Source organism: Neolamprologus multifasciatus, chromosome 15 (genome assembly GCF_963576455.1).
Source record: "Neolamprologus multifasciatus chromosome 15, fNeoMul1.2, whole genome shotgun sequence".
Taxonomy (NCBI): domain Eukaryota; kingdom Metazoa; phylum Chordata; class Actinopteri; order Cichliformes; family Cichlidae; genus Neolamprologus; species Neolamprologus multifasciatus.
Window position 1 is genome coordinate 16,989,379 of NC_140453.1, and position 16,286 is coordinate 17,005,664.

A 16,286-nucleotide genomic window follows, 5' to 3' on the forward strand; every position below is an offset into this window, starting at 1 on the left:
CTAGAAACTTTTGTGCCAGAGCTTGGTTTGTAATGAACCTGCCTCTAACCCACAGAGAATTACCAGCCTGCAGCTACTGGGGAGGAGCTGAAAGAGTCTACTGTATAACATCAATCAATGATGTGAATTCTCAGACAAGTAAATCCTAAAGCTGACTATACAAACGGAAAAAGCATACTATAATCTGAAACTTGTAAATGTATTGGTGCTTTATAACTTAAGTTACTAATGACAATCCAGTTTTAATGAAAATTCTTTTATTAGTTAAGTCTATTGTCTTTCTACACCATACAAACACCCATTATAATTTTCACTGAAAATAAAATCCTCATGTACAAAAATCTACCCCCCACCCAAACTCTCATAGTACCAACAAGGGCCACTGGAATTACATTTAAAACAAAAGTCTGCAATCTGTACACAAAATCCCAAATAAAAACAAGTATAACGCTAATGAAAACTGCATTCTGTAAGCAAAACCACTGAAAGTAAATGTCAACTTGATCCTTGAGTTTTTAAAATAATAAAGCCACCGCAAAAAAAAAAAGAAAAAAGAAAAAGTGGGATTTATTAATTTTTCTGTACAGCTGTTTAACTGATGCTGTACTTAATTATACACAATTGTTCTTGATAGAGAGCTGCCAAAGTTACATTAGAGTATTAAGCACAAATAGGTAAAAAAGAAAAAACAAAAGGTATTATATTCTGATGAAACAAAAGCACATGCAACCATCAGAAGTTATACAGCAGCAGCTGTGGGGTTCAGAAAACATGAGCAATAAGCACAGGAAATATGATCTCAAATTCTGCCACTGACCAGCAAAAGGTATCACAAAAGGATTAAGTGGTGACGTATCAAAAGCATCCTAGAGTTGAACAGAAATTCAAATCCCTGTTCAGAGTTTATTATAGTGGAGAGATTCATTTAATGGATGTAGATGCTGGCTCACACGGGCATTTTGCAAGAAGAAACAAAGGTGGTGCATGTCCGCACCTGAAATTGAGCCACAGGATGTTAACAGATACGCGTCCGGGCTTTCTTGACTAGTGAGGAAGAGGACAAACAGCATCGCTGTCCACAGAAGTTCTGTTCGAGAATGTTCTGGATTCAGAGAACACCTGTAAATGTGGGAAAATCAAGCAACAGTGACTTGAAAAGTCCAGACAGGAAAAAGCAAACCTTGCTCCGGGAAAACTCTTTCAAAAGAGAGTTTACAGGAGCTCCAGTGTGCCAAATCCTCCGAGCTGATTCTACTGATGAAACAAGCCGTGGCTTCTGTTGACTCCCGACAACTTACACCCGGCCTTTAGCGCTGGCTGTCAGTAGAAGGAGAACGAGAGCGGGAGCGTGAACGAGAGCGGGATCGGGAGGCGGAAGCTCTCTGGGCAGGCGTGGGGGAGGGCGGGGTTGCTGATTTGCTCATCTTGGAGGAGCGCTTGGCGGGCTCCTTAGATTTGGAGGTTGGGGAGGATGCGCCGCCGGCAGGCGAGCCGCTGTGGGAGCGGGAACGGTTGTGGGCTTTGGCAGGGCTGCGGGAGCGTCTTGGGGAGCGTGATGCAGAGCGACCACGGGAACGGGACCGCGAACGGGAGGAGCTCTCAGACCGTGAGCGACTTCTCGACCTGAAAGAGGAGGGGGAAAAAAAAATTACATCAGCTTCATATCAATATTCTTAAAAAATTAGATTATTAGCTTTTATTTAAATTAGCATTTTCAGTTTCATGAAAAAAGAAAACCAATCTGTTAATACAGTGGGGCAAAAAAGTATTTAGTCAGCCACCGATTGTGCAAGTTCCCCCACTTAAAATGATGACAGAGGTCAGTAATTTGCACCAGAGGTACACTTCAACTGTGAGAGACAGAATGTGAAAAAAAAATCCATGAATTCACATGGTAGGATTTGTAAAGAATTTATTCGTAAATCAGGGTGGAAAATAAGTATTTGGTCAATAACCAAAATACAACTCAATACTTTGTAACATAACCTTTGTTGGCAATAACAGAGGTCAAACGTTTACTATAGGTCTTTACCAGGTTTGCACACACAGTAGCTGGTATTTTGGCCCATTCCTCCATGCAGATCTTCTCAAGAGCAGTGATGTTTTGGGGCTGTCGCCGAGCAACACGGACTTTCAACTCCCGCCACAGATTTTCTATGGGGTTGAGGTCTGGAGACTGGCTAGGCCACTCCAGGACTTTCAAATGCTTCTTACGGAGCCACTCCTTTGTTGCCCGGGCGGTGTGTTTTGGATCATTGTCATGTTGGAAGACCCAGACTCGTTTCATCTTCAAAGTTCTCACTGATGGAAGGAGGTTTTGGCTCAAAATCTCACGATACTTGGCCCCATTCATTCTGTCCTTAACACGGATCAGTCGTCCTGTCCCCTTGGCAGAAAAACAGCCCCATAGCATGATGTTTCCACCCCCATGCTTCACAGTAGGTATGGTGTTCTTGGGATGCAACTCAGTATTCTTCTTCCTCCAAACACGACGAGTTGAGTTTATACCAAAAAGTTCTACTTTGGTTTCATCTGACCACATGACATTCTCCCAATCCTCTGCTGTATCATCCATGTGCTCTCTGGCAAACTTCAGACGGGCCTGGACATGCACTGGCTTCAGCAGCGGAACACGTCTGGCACTGCGGGATTTGATTCCCTGCCGTTGTAGTGTGTTACTGATGGTGACCTTTGTTACTTTGGTCCCAGCTCTCTGCAGGTCATTCACCAGGTCCCCCCGTGTGGTTCTGGGATCTTTGCTCACCGTTCTCATGATCATTTTGACCCCACGGGATGAGATCTTGCGTGGAGCCCCAGATCGAGGGAGATTATCAGTGGTCTTGTATGTCTTCCATTTTATGATGATTGCTCCCACAGTTGATTTTTTCACACCAAGCTGCTTGCCTATTGTAGATTCACTCTTCCCAGTCTGGTGCAGGTCTACAATTCTTTTCCTGGTGTCCTTCGAAAGCTCTTTGGTCTTGGCCATGGCGGAGTTTGGAGTCTGACTGGTTGAGGCTGTGGACAGGTGTCTTTTATACAGATGATGAGGTCAAACAGGTGCCATTCATACAGGTAACGAGTGGGGGACAGAAAAGCTTCTTACAGAAGACGTTACAGGTCTGTGAGAGCCAGGGATTTTCCTTGTTTGAGGTGACCAAATACTTATTTTCCGCCCTGATTTACGAATAAATTCTTTACAAATCCTACCATGTGAATTCATGGATTTTTTTTTCACATTCTGTCTCTCACAGTTGAAGTGTACCTCTGGTGCAAATTACTGACCTCTGTCATCATTTTAAGTGGGGGAACTTGCACAATCGGTGGCTGACTAAATAATTTTTTGCCCCACTGTAACAGATAATAGTTAATAACAGTAAGAGTCTATGCGGTGCTCAAAGTGAAACCCAAACTCATTAAATCCGTCTCAAAGGAACCATTTTTACAGATGTTACTGAGAATTGCCTTCATAACACAGTAATGAGAAACTAGTACAGTATTACATTCCACCAGTCTGTACAGGGCAGAATTTGAAAACGAGGGTTTAACATTTAGTTCAGGTGCACTGAATGGTTAACCTAATGTCTCCTTAATTACTATCAAACTCAAAGATGTTTGACTTTCAACACATAAGCTGTTTTTCTTCATAAAAGCGTATGTAGTTCCTTGAAAGCAGCGCTGATTTGTTACAACTGGGTGAATTCAGTTAGAAGCACACTTTAAAAAGAAAAGAAATAAAAGAAAAACAGGAAAAAAGTGAGTTCATCAGCCAAAAAAGACATCTTTCATAAATTCTGGCGTTATTTGAAGTAAACGGCTTTCCACAAACACACCTCTTCTTGGCAGCTTCGATGAGCTTGATTTTTCTGCCATTAATTTCCTTTCCAGAGAGTTTGTCAAGTGCATTTTTCAGGTCACTGTGAGAAGCAAACTCAACCACCCTGAAAACAAATAAGACACACGGTTAGTCAGAAACTCACTTTCCTTTTCTTTTTTTTTTTTTATTATAAACAGACACTGGGCACCGGTTAATAGTCTCACCCTTCGTTGAGCTTGGGACGATGTGCGTCTGCGAAAGTCACCTCTCCAGCTTGCCTCATGAAATCTTTCAGGTCCTACACATGCAAACTTTGGTCAATTTACGGAGCGCCTCAGAACACAAGCACAGGCTGAGACACAAACAGGACTGAAGAGAGATGGTTAGATTCTCTGAGAGGACTACACAGACTACTGCAGATAAGGAGAATGAGTCCAAGAACCTCACAGTCTGGTCAGCTTGCAAGTGTTTCAATATAGAAAATTACAAAAACAATAGAGGGGGGGGGGGGGGGGTAGAGAAGAGGGTTTCATAATTGCTAATTAAGGTCTAACCCAATTGTGATTGGCCGATTACTTGCAGCAGCTTTGAGGTCCTTGGACACACCGCTCGTTAAAACTACAGAGAGATGAACACCATCTGCAAGAACTGCAGAGGCGCAGCCTGGGCAGCATTTGGCACTCAGAGCCCCATTTTCCTTGGGAAGGAGGGCACAGGGCTCCGCGCCGGGATCATCCCTGCCTCGGCACCCCACCTCAGTAAAGAGAGTGAACAGGGTGGAAGAGAGGAAACTACTACCTGAGAGCGAAACCCTTTGGGGTGGGCCGCAGGCTCTCCGAGCCCACCATAACCGGGAAAACAGCAGATTATATCCACGGGCACCTGGCAGGAATTCACACTCTCTCGCTCACGACGTGCGGGAACACCAGAGGGGGGAAGGGAGGGGGGGATATCGATCGAAGCCCCTCAAATTAACGAACCATCGATCAATACGCCACCACCATCACCATCGACTCTCGCTCTCTCCTCTGCTTTCTCTCTGCCAACCCTCTGTTTCCTCTCTCTCGCCCTCAACCACACATCAGGCGTTGCGAGCGAGCGAAGGGGGCCGCCAGCGCCTCTAGTGTGGAGCGAGCGCTCACATGACCAGCAGGCATCAACTAGGAGTAGGACAGACTGGCTGACACCACAGGCTCAACCCAGACAGAAGGACCCAGAAGGGGTTAACTCCACCATAAGCGAGCTCTTCCATATGACTGGCAAATAAAGGGGTGAAGAATTGGTTAAAATGTGAAAACAGGAACAAATTAAGTGTTTTGTTGCTGCTTCTGCTGCTCTTTGCATCACTAATGAACTGCATGATATGCAGATTAATCAGAGCAATCATTCTGAAAAAGAATAACTTGGGCTGACTGATGTATAACAAGGTAAAACTGTTTGAACTGTTTTGATTTCAGTAACATAGTCTTTTTAGCAGCAATTCTAAAACTTTAATGTGTATTTTTGGAGATAGACTGTTGGAGGTGATAACATTTGTGTTCTGTTGCAGCTTTCAAAGGCTTGTCATGTTTTTTTTTTTGCTTTTGTTCTGGTTTTTAAAAGACGCTTGAGCCAATACTAACCTGCCAGCTGACTCGAGAGGACAAGTTCTCCACAATCAGGCGGTTCTCGGTGCGCATTGGAGGAGGGTTACGACTGGAAATGGAAAGATATAAAAGCAGCAATTGAGCAATAACAGTGTAGGGCTGATACAGACTTTCCCCAGAGTCTAAGAGCTCTCATTAACAAACTGTCATTACAAGGCTAACTCATGTTAAAGAGCTTTCCAGATCAGCGAAGACAAGACTTGTGCTGCATGTTAATCGTGGCTATGAACATTTCCAGCCTGCAGGCCATTAAACTGCTGCAATAATCTGACGACTGACCTTTCACCAAATAACAGAAGCTGTTTACAGAGCGTGCTTGCTGAGGTTTTGTGTGCATCCATTCTTCTTTTTTTGAATGGAATTAAAGGGAACTTGCATGGCATCTTAAAAAGGGGAGCTGTTACCTCCGGCTGTTCTGGGAGCCGCGGCCGTAGCGATCAGAGAAACGTCCCCCTCCGCCGCCGCCACCGCGCCCGCGGCCACCGCGCAGACGCACGCGAGCATGCTCAATGGTCACCCTGATGTATCAAGCATTAAAAATAGATTTTATTATGGCAACAAATGTGAATAAAGGGACTCGTTTCCCAAAGGAAATTCATTACCTTTCATTGCACAACTCTTTGCCATCAAGCTCATAAACAGCATCTTCTGCATCTCTGGGGTCGTCAAACTCCTGCGGACCAAGCACACAACACCTTTTACATCCACAGTTCCTAATGTTCATCCTTTTCATCACCAATAACGTGTCCTGTTTTTAATACTTTACTGAAACATTTAATGACTAATCAAATAGCTTTTAATACCAAAAGAATGGTAACGAATAACATTAAAAAAATACATCACTCTTTTAGAAAAGTGTAAAAATTCATCACACGTATGACTCAAAATTGGTCTCTGGTCTGAGCGGTAAAAGTGATTCAATCCACCTCCAACCCTTCCAGTGTTGCAATGTGGACTTTTCTGTCCTTCTAGAGAGGGAAATATTAATGTTGCATAAGTGGACACAAATCAGAGCAAATGAGACCAAATTGTGTTCAAGGACATGAAAATAGGGGAAACTCTATTAGATTAGAAGTTGTGGCTAATGCCAGGATTTTTCAGTAGGTATTACTTTGTCTAATCAAATCTATGGATTTTCCTTCCATATCTGCAGATTTCTTTAACGAAAGTGTTTATTATTTCAATAAAGAGACCCCACTGATAGATGTCCATTTTGTGATAGATATAGCCATGTTCTGTTTATTCTAATGTGGATTTTAACTTGTAATGAAATAATCTACAAAATTGTAGAAATCTGATTAAAACCCCTGAAAATTCATCTTACATTCAAGCACGTGTTGTCAAATCTTAGTTAAAATTTCATTAAAATTTATAACATTACTTCAAGAATGACACCTCCTGGTGGTTCTAGCGTTAAGTGTCCATCCTTACATGACTAGTGTGCCCGTCTTCGGATGGCTGCTTGCAACAGGATGATGCTGCATGTCAAAAAGCTCAAACCATCTAAAACAGCTCTTTTAACCTGACATGAGACCACGACTGTACTTCTCAATCCTGCAGACCTCAATCCAATACAGGACATTTGGGATGTTCTCATCATCATTACCCAGCAAATCTTCAGCAACTGTGTGATGCTGTCAATGTCGATATGGAGCAAAATCTCGGAGAAATCTGTTAGCCCAGGCCATTTAATAAGTAGAATAAACTGTTAAAATCATAACGTCGTTACAACGTTGGTGATTTTTCATTGGGGGAAGGCCAAATCCAAATCCAAGTCTCGACACTCGGCAGCCATCTTGTAACGCTCCCAGGTCCTTATTTGGGTAGGTATTTCGAAGCATTATGCAAAATACCTTTATTTCAATGGTCACCTTGAAATATATACAAAACCGCCTAAAGTCGAGCTTTGTTCCACCTCGAAATTTAGGAGATATATATATATATATATATATATATATATATATTGTGAATATATTTTAAATATGCATTTAAAAAAATACATATATTTTTAATTGCTTTCTTTATGACTCTGGTGTGCAGAAAACGCTCCAAGTATATGAACGAGTCTCGACTTGGCCCTGATTTACTGGTGGGTATGTCACTAAACAAGAAGTAGGCCGTAAAAATGAAACCATGATGATTCCCTGCGGCAGCCTGCTTCAAAACACCACGTCAGGTCTGCAAAATCAAGTATGGAGTCTAAATTTAACTGCAGAGCCGTGCATGGCGCTCAGAGTACATTTAAATACCTTTCAGCCATCCTGACCTACTTTCGCTCGGTGACTCACCACAAAGCCGAATCCTCTCTTCAGGTCGATATCTCGGATGCGGCCGTATCCTTTGAAAAACCTCTCCACATCCTTCTCTCTGGCCGAGGGGCTCAGCCGGCCGATGAAAATACGGCATCCGCTCATGATTTGGTCACGTTTAATTAGCTACAAGCAGAACACTTGCGTTAGTTTTTAAGGATTTAGCTAACACAGCTTCAGAGGAATACAAATGACCTACTTATGTGCATCAGCCTGTGGCCCGCTTTCGCAACGATAGCCTGTCAACCGTCGGTCCAAAGATAACTAAATACCCAGATAATATCAAGTAATGACACCCGTCTGTAATGTAGATATAATAAATTCCAGTCGATGTACACGTACCTTTAAGAGGAATGCAGCAGCAGTTGATTTTACTGACTGGCGACAGTGAGCCTCAACTCCAGAATAAAACAAAATGGAACCTTAGCTGTCTCCGGAAGTTTGGGAGGAGGGGGGGGGTACATCCCGCGTGACCAGTCTGACACTGCCTGACACTGCAGAACTCGAAAAAAGCCGAAGTGCTGGGGAACGTCTACGGAGATGACGTCACAAATCCGACTCATGTAGTTTTGGAGTCTGACCACTAGGTGTCACTCGGCAACTATATAGAAAACATTTAAAACCAATTTTCTCATTTTGAGCATTATGTCTACGGTTTAATTAGGCTGTTTGACATAACACTAGTAGAGCAGCAGGACAAAGGATCATAACAATAAAGCGCAAGTTGCAATAATTTTTACAGAAATCAAGCAGAAAACAAAAAACAAACAAACAAACAACAAAAACAACAGGTAATAAGAAAGCGATACCACACCTTTAAAGAAGGATAGGCTTCTCAGGTTTCAATAAACCACAGCAGACAAAACACATAGATCAAAACAAACCAGGCTAACCTTTAAGCATGAGTACACGTATTTCCATCTCCCATCAGTTAAACGTTTAAATTTTATTTCTACCGATTTGGTAGTTTTAATAGAACTTTGGTAAGCCACACTGCTTGATGGATTGTCAGAGCATTACGGCTGCCGTAGTGAGGAGCTTCGCGGAGTAATCTGGATCCAAAACTCTGTCCATTTCAGGTCCCAAAGTCAAACGAACACTGAGAGTTAAAAACGGTCTAAAGTATTTAATCTTTAATAAAATCATCAGCGTTGCTGCTTTACCAGGTGTAACAATTGAGTTTAACATCCAGGCATCCATGAAAACAGAATTTATTAAATTTAAGGGAGCTACAAGTTAACAGGAAGTTAGCTCGCTAGTTTCCACCTAAAGTGACATACCATGTTCTGACTGAGAGATTTCTGAAACAATTCAAACGTACAGCTCTGCTACCACTTCCGACATGAAGACAGAAAACTAAACAGCAGTGGCGTTTGCAGGGTTACTGAAGTTGGATTACCTGGTATATAATGTTGTGCTACGTGATTGCTAGCGACACAGCTATGTTAGCATAACATTAGCACAGTGAAGCTGGAGGACGAACGCCAACCTTTTTCCACTCGATAAAAGTTAACTTGAGGGATTCTGGTGATCAGGGACAAATGCAATCGCATAGCAGGATGCTATACACGGAGCAAACTTCAGCAGGAGAACTGAGATTATTCATCCACAATACGAGGTTAGTTATTAATATACTGCAACAACATGGGAATAGAGCAGCTGCCAGAGAATTCAACATTAATGAATCAATGTTACGGAAGTGGAGGAAGCGCAGTTTTTGGCTTTCCCCATATTTCAAAAGTGCTTCACCTCTTTGCTATGACTATCGTCAGGTAGGATGGATTACCAGAACACCGGCATAATTTGCAGATGATAATGGTTGTAGCAGCCGCAATGCTTTCGACCAGAACAGGCGCCGCTCGATGACGTCATCAACATGCGCTGTCGCGATAGAGCGGTACGGTCAAAATCTCTATCGTTGGCCAAATCTGTATCGTTTCTATCTTATATCGTTTATATCGCCCACCCCTAATTTCCATCTTGATTATCTTGTTTTAATAATTGCAGGAAGCTAGACTTGTATTTAAATAAAAATCTGATTCACTGCACAGCCCTGTTAGGCTTAAAAATATCAGATGGTTCTAGGAAGTCTGTTTGTGCATTCATTCAGACTGGAGCTGGCCATCCATGTGCAAAACGAGAATCAGGTCTTCCATTTTCCAGTCCAAAGGAAAATGAATCATGTTCCAAGTAACACAAGCGGATACACATTGCACTGGAAATGTCTTGACATGAGAATGTGATCAATATTTTCCTGGAAGTGCATAAATTTGGCAACACAGAGTAGGTCCAGCACGATGTGGCAATGAATAAGAGACAGGTCACTTTACACATTCAAAAGAAAGCTTTAATTAGAAAGTTATATACACACTGTAAAATTAAATTAAACTTTATACAAATATTAAATTACTATCTTCACACCCACTGCCATGTACAGAGGAAAAACCAAAGCTGAAAGCATTGATACAAACAAAAATCCAGATGTTTTTCTAACTGGGAAGCAACACTGTACAACAGTGCTTCTGAATGCAAATGAATTCAATTTTTGCCCCTTTACCATAATTTTTTTAATGCCTTGTAACAAAAGAGAAAGCCAAGGGCAAATAAAACATAGGTGCTTAAAGGATCACCATCATCATCATCATCATCATCACAGTAGCTGGAAAAGCTAGGGGAGGACAGAGGATGGACATTCATTTAGTCGTGTCCACAACAAAAGTAAACTCATTGATACATATACAGACAGTTTTATGCATAGAATAGAAAAGAATAGAGTAAGGCCATTGGGAAAACAGAACATGTTGCAGTATTGTGGCGCAACCAATGCAGAGGCTTAAGATTATACATCAAAAAAAGAAAAAAAGAAAGAACATTTACAAGTCTAAGGCAACATCTGTTTGCATTAATAATGTAGCCATTGACGTGACAAACGAATGTCAAAATAAAACTGAGAATAGAAATTCAGACAGGTTGCTGTGTTATTGTATTTTTTTCCCAGGCAGTTAAGGTTATAAAGTAGCTCTGAGGATCCATCCCAGTCATGCTGTTGTCAGGGTGACCAGCTCAACCCCCTAAGCTTTTTAAGTGGCAACGAAAACAGAGGATGACTTCTCACAGAATAACAAGATTCTCTCTTAAGCTTGCACTTGGCATTCGAGGGGTGAGTGAGTACATGTGACAGGGTGCTGTATATATTTATATTTATAACAAAACTCTTATTTACTTCACTGCAACCAGTTGCAGTTTGTGTCAATAATGCACAAAAGTGGAGAGTCCTTAGTTCAGTGTGAAGATGAGCATGAGCCAGTTCCTCTGAGGAGGCCCGTGTTTTACAGCCATTCAGCAGAACATAATAACTATTCTAGCTTGAGAGCGAATGAATAATACACACATTGTGTTGTGGACTCGACGCCCGAAGTGAAGCTGGTTTGTTCATGTGACTTATTCAATGCTGGGAGGGATGTTTTCCTATGGTGACTGACGGGGACATTGTGAAGCCAGCCTCGGATCAGAAGGGAGGCAAATCAGGAAATGGCTGTGTCAAGGCCTAACCAATAAGAGGACGTTCTCTGTGGCCTCGCTGGCACATAAACATACACGCACAGACACGCACTCAAAATCAAGCAACTTAAAGCAAACCGAGCCAAACGCCACGCAATAAATACGATGGGAAGAAATAAAATTTGACTCATGTGCCCAATCACCTTGTTTAACAACAACAACAATAACAGCTCACTCTTAAGCTCAGATAAAATGTTGCATTTTGTTTTTCTTTCCCTGTACAGCTAAGATGTGTAGCGAAGTTGTGGATCCAAAACACCAATTAATCCCACTCATGCGAGAGAAGGAGCAGCTTCCAGATGCCGGGTGCAGCGAGCAACAGAACAAAAAAAAAAAAAAAACAAGAAGCAGATCTTTTTATAGTTGTGATTTGGTGAAGTGGTTGTCACTCCTACTTATCCACACGTTAGACGCCAACTGGATGCACAGATAAGCAGACAGTCAGAGAGAAGGCTTCATGCTTCATTCAGAATAGGCCGCCGTGCCGTGACAGCAAACAACTGAAAACCACATGCAGCATTCACAAGGAACTCAGGCATCACTCACAACTTTTCAAGTATGGCGGGAAGACTGAGTGCCGACAGCATCAGGAGTGAAAATCACACTTTTTTTTTCCTTTTCTTCTTGTTCTTATTTTTTTGTATCCACAGTTGTGTCAGATGCAGCTGGCGTGTCTCGATTGTTGTAGCCTTCTCTGAAGAAGCCTCTTTTAGCAATGTTAATATAGAGAAATACATCTGGGTAGAGGCAAGTGTATGGTAATACATAGCCTATAGTACACAACCTTGACTCAGGTATGTTTTTTACTCATATACACAGGATCTACAGGATTTAACTTAAACTGGCACCACTCTGCTTGTCTGGCTCGTCTTTAGTCTGATCCAGCAGGTGGGTCCTGTGGTGCTCCGTAATTGCCTTACAGTGCAATATGGGTATTGGTTGTCAGCTTTGCTCTGCATGTCTAGCAATGGCAGAAGAGGCTGTGATAGGGAAAGGGCACAGTTCTAGTCTTTTCTCTGCTGGCTGCAGTGGGGCGGGATCAGGGAAGAAGGTTGACAGCCACAGTCAGTTCTGGCCAGCAGCGTGAGAAAGGGAAAGAGGGGCTCTGCTGCTGATGCTGATAGCAGGCCAGCAGGCTTCATGCTTCCTTCAACAGGGGAATATCTGCAGGAGAGGAGAAGAGTCATATGACAAATGACCAATACCTTTAGGGTCATTCTTAGTGCAGTCCTCAACCCATCACACTTAAAATACATTACATCAAAGTTTATATTGAGTTTTATTCATTTGTCATTTTTCGTCTTGTCTACTCTTGTCCTTGATATGCACTTTACATGTCCTATGGGAAATAAAATCCATGTACATATTACACAGGTGTCACACTGGCTACTTTTTAATGCTATCCTCTATAAAAAAAAACAAACAAAAAAAAGGGGGAAAAATCAGTTATTTAAATGTACAAACTTAATCCAATGCAGAATGGTTGAGTTTTTAATCTAAAGTGCTATTTTGTCTTTATTCAGAATCTTAGCTGTAACTCAGTCTATGGAATATATAGGAACACAGTTAGACCAATGCAGCTACAACTTAAAAATCAGAGAAAAATGAGCAGACTGCATCATCTTACCATCACAAAAATCATCTGCTGAGGTGACAGAAAGCAGGCTGTGCTGGTCGCTGCTGTCAGAGTCTCTACGGAGAGGTAGGGGACCTGCGCATGCACCCCCAGGGTGCTCTGTAATCCATGATGATGAAGAGGAGGAAGAGGGAGCCTGGTGAACCAACACCGTCTCTGCATGACGGCGGGAGGAGAAGGATGAAGAGGAGGAGGTGGATGGGAGACAGAAGTCTAAGTCTCTGTGGTGGCGGGTTCTCCTGGAGCTTTGACCTCCTGTGGCTCCCTGAGGAAGCCCCTCAGAGAGCACAATAGGAACTCTAGACTCTGGAGGGACTGGAGGCGGCGGTGAAGAAGGAGGAGGAAGAGAACCGGAAGGGCCACATGGTCCACTGCTTCCATATACTGCCTCTTCATAGGAGGGCAGGGTCACCTGTACACCCTCCACCATGATGGAGCTGGCTTGGCCCGACACGCCCTGCTCCCTCCTGATAAACAGACATGAAGAAAGAATGAAAAGTGTGAACCAGGTGAATCACCAAACCAAGTCCATGTTCAAGCTGAAACCGCAGCTGGTTAGTTACGCAGATGGCAGTAACTCATAACATAGGCTATGTTTCATTACTAAGGAATTCAAGAAATGCTAACCTGCGCAACTAGTCAAACATAAACTTTTTATGATTCGAGCCTACGTCTGAATGCTGGGTGTGTCACAGAAAGATTGTGTTAATTTATGGCACAAAGGTTAAGCTTCCGAAAGTTTCCATGTAAGACTGATATGATATATTTATATATTTTCAACAAACAAAACATAAACAGAGCCACACAGAGGCTGAAAAGTCTTTACCAGGCTGTAAAATGTGACTAAATTTAAAGGCTGATGTCATTTCAAGTAATCACACTTTACTGGCCAATTTTATTGATGTTTTTGGAGGAGCAACTTCCCTGAAACCAGCTTTACAATGGAGTCCATTAAGAAGAGATGAGCGACTATGTTTTGCAACAAGGATATGAACACAATTTATTCAATTGTCTTAGAAAATACCCTCTAAAATGTTACATAAGGTCCTGAAATTTATGAAACCACAACTAAAAATGCCTTCAGTCGATTGAGAAACTACACGACTGCGTAGAAGCGGAGTTTTTGTTATCAGCAACATATCCAACTAATTTTTTATCGTGAAGTATTTGCTGGTGTGAGACTGCAGTTAAGTTTATGTGTCTTACCTGTTGTGATGAATAGACTTGAGCTTTGGTTGTACAAGAACAAACAGCACCACTAAAAGCAGGACAAATGCCACAGAGCCGGCTGTGATTATCACAATAGACAGAGCAGGTGTACCCAGTGGAGAACTCGGTTCCTTCTCTGAGAGGACAAAACAAGACGTAGAGGAAGTGAGAATGTGATTTGCTGATTTTAACATATCTGCAACTGGTTATGCATGCTCATGAACAGAGATATAACAGCTAACAGAGATTAGCTAAAATGGCAGACCTTCTGTGAGTCGGCAGCTAATCTGCATGGGACGGTCCCACTCGCCATTCCGACAGGTGAGGAACTTGTACTCTCCCTTCAGAGCGTAACCCTCGGCGCAGAAGTACTCGATGACGGTGCCTTCAATCAGAGGGCTGCAGTGAGTCGGATGACAACGGTAGCCCCCGTTTTCTGGTTGGGTAGGGAGTGAACATACTGGAGAGAGAGACAGGCAATAGGGATTTTATGTTTGTCGTTGAAAATGTGTTCACTGTTATTTACTACATGTGTACTTATTTAATTCCTTTGGCTTGAGTTCTCAGAATTAAGCTACATTTCTAAAGAGGTCTGACACTTCAGATCTGGTACAGCCATGTCTCTTATGAGCACGTGATCAATGTTAGAAGTAATAAAAGGTGCCTTATAGGGAAGACATTAAGAGTAAATAAACTATAAAATACAAATATGTATGACAGCAATACAAATATCCATACACATCCTCCCAGCCCTGCCTACATAAGCGCATACGCAATAGTAAAAAATAATTTGCATGTTTTATCAGCATAAAGAAAAGTGGCTTTCTTATGTGCAAAATCAGCTAAAAATGTGGATTTTGACCACAAAATTGACAGTACGCTACTTGGAGTCGCATTAAAAACACTAAATTGCATTGCTTGTCTGCTTTATCACAGGTATATTTGCATTTTTGAAGCTTATTTACCATTATTTTTGATGCAGCGTAGCAGTTGTTGGGACCAGGTTCCAGAAGTGGTACACACGATGGATCGGGATCCAGACTCGGCGATGTATCCAGACTCGCAGCCATACACTAACACAGTGCCAGGTGGGAAAGAGCCCCGGTTGGATTCAGTCTGGTTCAGCAGGTATCCGTGCTGCACACCAGGAGGGTGCTGACAACCTGAAGATACAGAAACAAGTCAAAGAAATAATTATTAGTGGGCTGCTTAAGTTGTCAGTGGAGAACCTCTTCTGAGCAAGACGTAAACAGGATCTGAGAACTCTTCCCCTCACTTACTTAACGAACTGCCAGCTGCAGGCCAGCATCCAATTTGGGATCTTGATCCATATAAAGTGATTATAAATTATGTAACTAAATGAAGCTGAAACTCCTTCTGGAAATGATGTACATCTTAAGGATCAATTCATGTAGAATTTTCCAATTTATAGGGCTTATAAGGAAACAGGAAGTGTTTGACTGAGAAGTTGCTGGGTTATCTGAAGAATAATTTACCATTATTGTGCCAAATTTGTGAATTAAACAGTTTGTGTTCTGTCCTTCTCCATCAAAGTTTAACAGGGAACCATTTTCCGTTGACTAAAATTTTAGTGGTAGATTAATGCTGCTGGAATATAGTGCTGTCCTTTCATTACTCTGACATAAACTGCATCTTGGTCTCCCCTGCAGGCGACTGCCACAGGGTCAAACAACTTTTCAGAGGGAGCCTCTGTCAAATTGACAGGTTGAGCTTATAATTAAAGCTCTGTGGTATTGTTACTTGAAACTAGGCTGCTTTTGCAACAGCAAGAGAGAAGCACTGTATCAACATGACAAGTTAGGTGGAGACAGCCGTGCTGTGCATCTTAGAGAATACCTCAAGAGCCTACAGTGGATTAAAATGTCACAAGGAGCTTCATACAGATCTAATTTCTCTTGATTATTTGCTGTTCATTAAACCGTTTTCAGCCCACGCTAACATTAGTTCTATCTGTCTGGCGAAGAGACAGAGTCTTTAGCGAGGCTCATTTACTCCGTGCTAATGACAGACTTGAAGCTCTAAGCCAGCCAATAAACACAAGATGAGTCAGAAGACCTAAAGTTAATCGAGCTTTGATCCACCTTCCT

At 42.2% G+C, this 16,286-nt stretch overlaps 2 protein-coding genes across 3 annotated transcripts in view; both read right to left on the reverse strand.

Moving 5' to 3' along the window:
• Positions 1 to 240: 240 nt before the first annotated feature.
• On the reverse strand, positions 241 to 8,247 carry srsf5b (serine and arginine rich splicing factor 5b). Of its 2 annotated transcripts, XM_085132691.1 has the most exons (9): positions 8,115 to 8,230; positions 7,972 to 8,036; positions 7,752 to 7,898; positions 6,066 to 6,136; positions 5,868 to 5,981; positions 5,440 to 5,512; positions 4,042 to 4,115; positions 3,834 to 3,941; positions 241 to 1,623 (listed from the first exon to the last, which is right to left on the reverse strand). In XM_085132691.1, exons 3-9 carry the CDS (start codon positions 7,875 to 7,877, stop codon positions 1,308 to 1,310), a joined length of 882 nt encoding a protein of 293 aa, XP_084988817.1. In that variant the 5' UTR covers positions 7,878 to 7,898; positions 7,972 to 8,036; positions 8,115 to 8,230; the 3' UTR covers positions 241 to 1,307. The 2 variants fall into 2 exon arrangements, with proteins under 2 accessions (XP_084988817.1, XP_084988816.1); XM_085132690.1 differs by lacking the exon at positions 7,972 to 8,036 and having other exon boundaries at positions 8,115 to 8,247.
• Positions 8,248 to 10,097: 1,850 nt separating this feature from the next.
• Positions 10,098 to 16,286, reverse strand: part of susd6 (sushi domain containing 6) — a 31,886-nt gene continuing 25,697 nt past the window's right edge. Inside the window, exons 3-7 of the mRNA XM_085132689.1 lie at positions 15,144 to 15,341; positions 14,444 to 14,638; positions 14,176 to 14,314; positions 12,961 to 13,436; positions 10,098 to 12,497 (exon numbers count right to left, since the gene is read on the reverse strand). Of these exons, the coding sequence (XP_084988815.1) occupies positions 12,472 to 12,497; positions 12,961 to 13,436; positions 14,176 to 14,314; positions 14,444 to 14,638; positions 15,144 to 15,341 (1,034 nt within the window). The 3' untranslated portion in view covers positions 10,098 to 12,471. The remainder of the gene's footprint in view (positions 12,498 to 12,960; positions 13,437 to 14,175; positions 14,315 to 14,443; positions 14,639 to 15,143; positions 15,342 to 16,286) is intronic.